The sequence below is a fragment of the Balaenoptera physalus genome (genome assembly GCF_965194825.1).
Source record: "Balaenoptera physalus genome assembly, chromosome: 14".
Classification (NCBI taxonomy): Eukaryota; Metazoa; Chordata; class Mammalia; order Artiodactyla; family Balaenopteridae; genus Balaenoptera; species Balaenoptera physalus.
This window is the reverse complement of record NC_138893.1, coordinates 38926659-38929108: the sequence shown is the minus strand read 5'-3', so window position 1 is coordinate 38929108 and position 2450 is coordinate 38926659. Positions and strand designations below refer to the sequence as shown.

The window sequence follows — 2450 nt, the reverse complement described above, 5'->3', positions numbered from 1 at the left end:
GAACCTGCGGGCGCCGAGGAGACGCTCGCTTGGCCCTCTGCCTCACTCCTCGGAGCCGCGGAACCGCCGGTAGGAGGGGGGGCTGCGGGGAGTTGCTTGGGGGGAGCCAGACAGGGGCGTGCCTTCGCCCGGATTGGCTGCAGGAGCCTGACGCGAGGCCCTGAGGGTTGGCTCGAGGGAGTGGGACTGGGGTGGGTTGGGTGCTGGGAGCCGGGGCTGCGGGCTCCGCGCGCTCAGAAACATGCTGAGGTCCCGGCAGCTGTTCCAGCAGCGACAACGGCTCCAGCAGCAGCGGCGGCGGCGGCGGCGGCGACAGCGCACGGCTCCGGCGGGGAAGGCGCCCGGCGCCCATGCCTCCGGCCCAGCGCCGCGGCTGTCCTGACCTGGCCGCGACCTCCCTCCGCGCGCCCCGCTGCCCGGGCCTCTGGGGGGTTCCCCAACCGCGGCCCAACTCTGCCACACCCCCCTCCCCCGGCCTCCGCAGCTCGGCATGGGCGCGGGGGCGCTCGCCCTGGGCGCCTCCGAGCCCCGCAACCTGTCCACCGCCGCGCCGCTCCCCGACGGCGCGGCCACGGCGGCGCGGCTGCTAGTGCCCGCGTCGCCGCCCGCCTCGCTGCTGACCCCCGCCAGCGAGGGATCCGCGCCGCTGTCGCAGCAGTGGACGGCCGGCATGGGCCTGCTGATGGCGCTCATCGTGCTGCTCATCGTGGCGGGCAACGTGCTGGTGATCGTGGCCATCGCCAAGACGCCGCGGCTGCAGACGCTCACCAACCTCTTCATCATGTCCCTGGCCAGCGCCGACCTGGTCATGGGGCTGCTGGTGGTGCCGTTCGGGGCCACCATCGTGGTGTGGGGCCGCTGGGAGTACGGCTCCTTCTTCTGCGAGCTCTGGACCTCGGTGGACGTGCTGTGCGTGACGGCCAGCATCGAGACCCTGTGTGTCATCGCCCTGGACCGCTATCTCGCCATCACATCGCCCTTCCGCTACCAGAGCCTGCTGACCCGCGCGCGGGCGCGGGCCCTCGTGTGCACCGTGTGGGCCATCTCGGCCCTGGTGTCCTTCCTGCCCATCCTCATGCACTGGTGGCGGGCCGAGGGCGACGAGGCGCGCCGCTGCTACAACGACCCCAAGTGCTGCGATTTCGTCACCAACCGAGCCTACGCCATAGCCTCGTCCGTCGTCTCCTTCTACGTGCCCCTGTGCATCATGGCCTTCGTGTACCTGCGGGTGTTCCGCGAGGCCCAGAAGCAGGTGAAGAAGATCGACAGCTGCGAGCGCCGCTTCCTCAGCGGCCCCACGCGGCCGCCCTCGCCCGCGCCCTCGCCCGGGCCCCCGCTCCCGGCCGCCGCCGCCTCCCCGGTGGCCAACGGGCGCGCCAGCAAGCGGCGGCCCTCGCGCCTCGTGGCCCTGCGCGAGCAGAAAGCGCTCAAGACGTTGGGTATCATCATGGGCGTGTTCACGCTCTGCTGGCTGCCCTTCTTCCTGGCCAACGTGGTGAAGGCCTTCCACCGCGACCTGGTGCCCGACAGCCTCTTCGTCTTCTTCAACTGGCTGGGCTACGCCAACTCGGCCTTCAACCCCATCATCTACTGCCGCAGCCCCGACTTCCGCAAGGCCTTCCAGCGCCTGCTCTGCTGCGCGCGCCGGGCCGCCCGCGGGAGCCACGCGGCCGCCGGAGACCCGCCGCGCGCCTCGGGCTGCCTGGCGGTGGCCGGGCCGCCGCCGTCGCCCGGGGCCGCCTCAGACGACGACGACGACGACGTCGGGGCCGCGCCGCCCGCGCGCCTGCTGGAGCCCTGGGCCGGCTACAACGGTGGGGCGGCGGCCGACAGCGACTCGAGCCTGGACGAACCGAGCCGCCCGGGCTGTGCCTCGGATTCCAAGGTGTAGGGCCGGGCGCCCCTCCCCGCCTCCCCGCCTCCCCAGCCCGGGCGCGGGCTCTGCGCCCCGGGAGGGAGAGAGCCCGGGCGCCCCTGAATGGCTTCCTGGGGGAAGAGGAGATCTGTGTTTACTCAAGACCGAAAGCAGGTGACTTCGAAGCCCGCAAACCTCGTCTGCATCATCCAAGGCAAACAGAAAAGCCACAGACCGTTGCACAGAAAGGAAGGTTTGGGGAGGGGTGGGAGAGTGGCTTGCTGATTTTTGTTGGGTTCTTTTTTCTCTTTGTGGTCCGGCCTTCTTTTGTGGGTGCGTGTGATACGTCTTTAGATTTTTCCTCCCCCCTCCCCCCACCCAGGTGGTTTTTAACACTCTCTGCGATGACCGGGAAGGGAAAGGAGAAGCGTTAGGAGATAAGTCTCTGACTTGGCTTCTATCCCGTTCTCGGGAACAGGAGCGGTCAAGCGGAGAAAGAGGAGAGAATGACAGTTGATCAGGACGTGTTTCCTTTGCTTTCCGTTGCAATTTCATTTTAATTCCTGAGTAATGATTTCTCCTGTTCTTAAAGCAG

At 68.9% G+C, this 2450-nt stretch overlaps 1 protein-coding gene across 1 annotated transcript; it reads left to right on the top strand.

Annotated features, from left to right (window-relative positions):
- The first annotated feature begins 211 nt into the window (after positions 1-211).
- ADRB1 (adrenoceptor beta 1) lies at positions 212-2030 on the top strand. Its single transcript, XM_082424033.1, has one exon. It carries the CDS (start codon positions 491-493, stop codon positions 1889-1891), a length of 1401 nt encoding a protein of 466 aa, XP_082280159.1. The 5' UTR covers positions 212-490; the 3' UTR covers positions 1892-2030.
- The last annotated feature ends 420 nt before the right edge of the window (positions 2031-2450 follow it).

Excerpts from the sequence above, each read along its gene's own strand:
- ADRB1 (XM_082424033.1), top strand. The coding sequence starts at position 491 with ATGGGCGCGGGGGCGCTCGCCCTGGGCGCCTCCGAGCCCCGCAACCTG.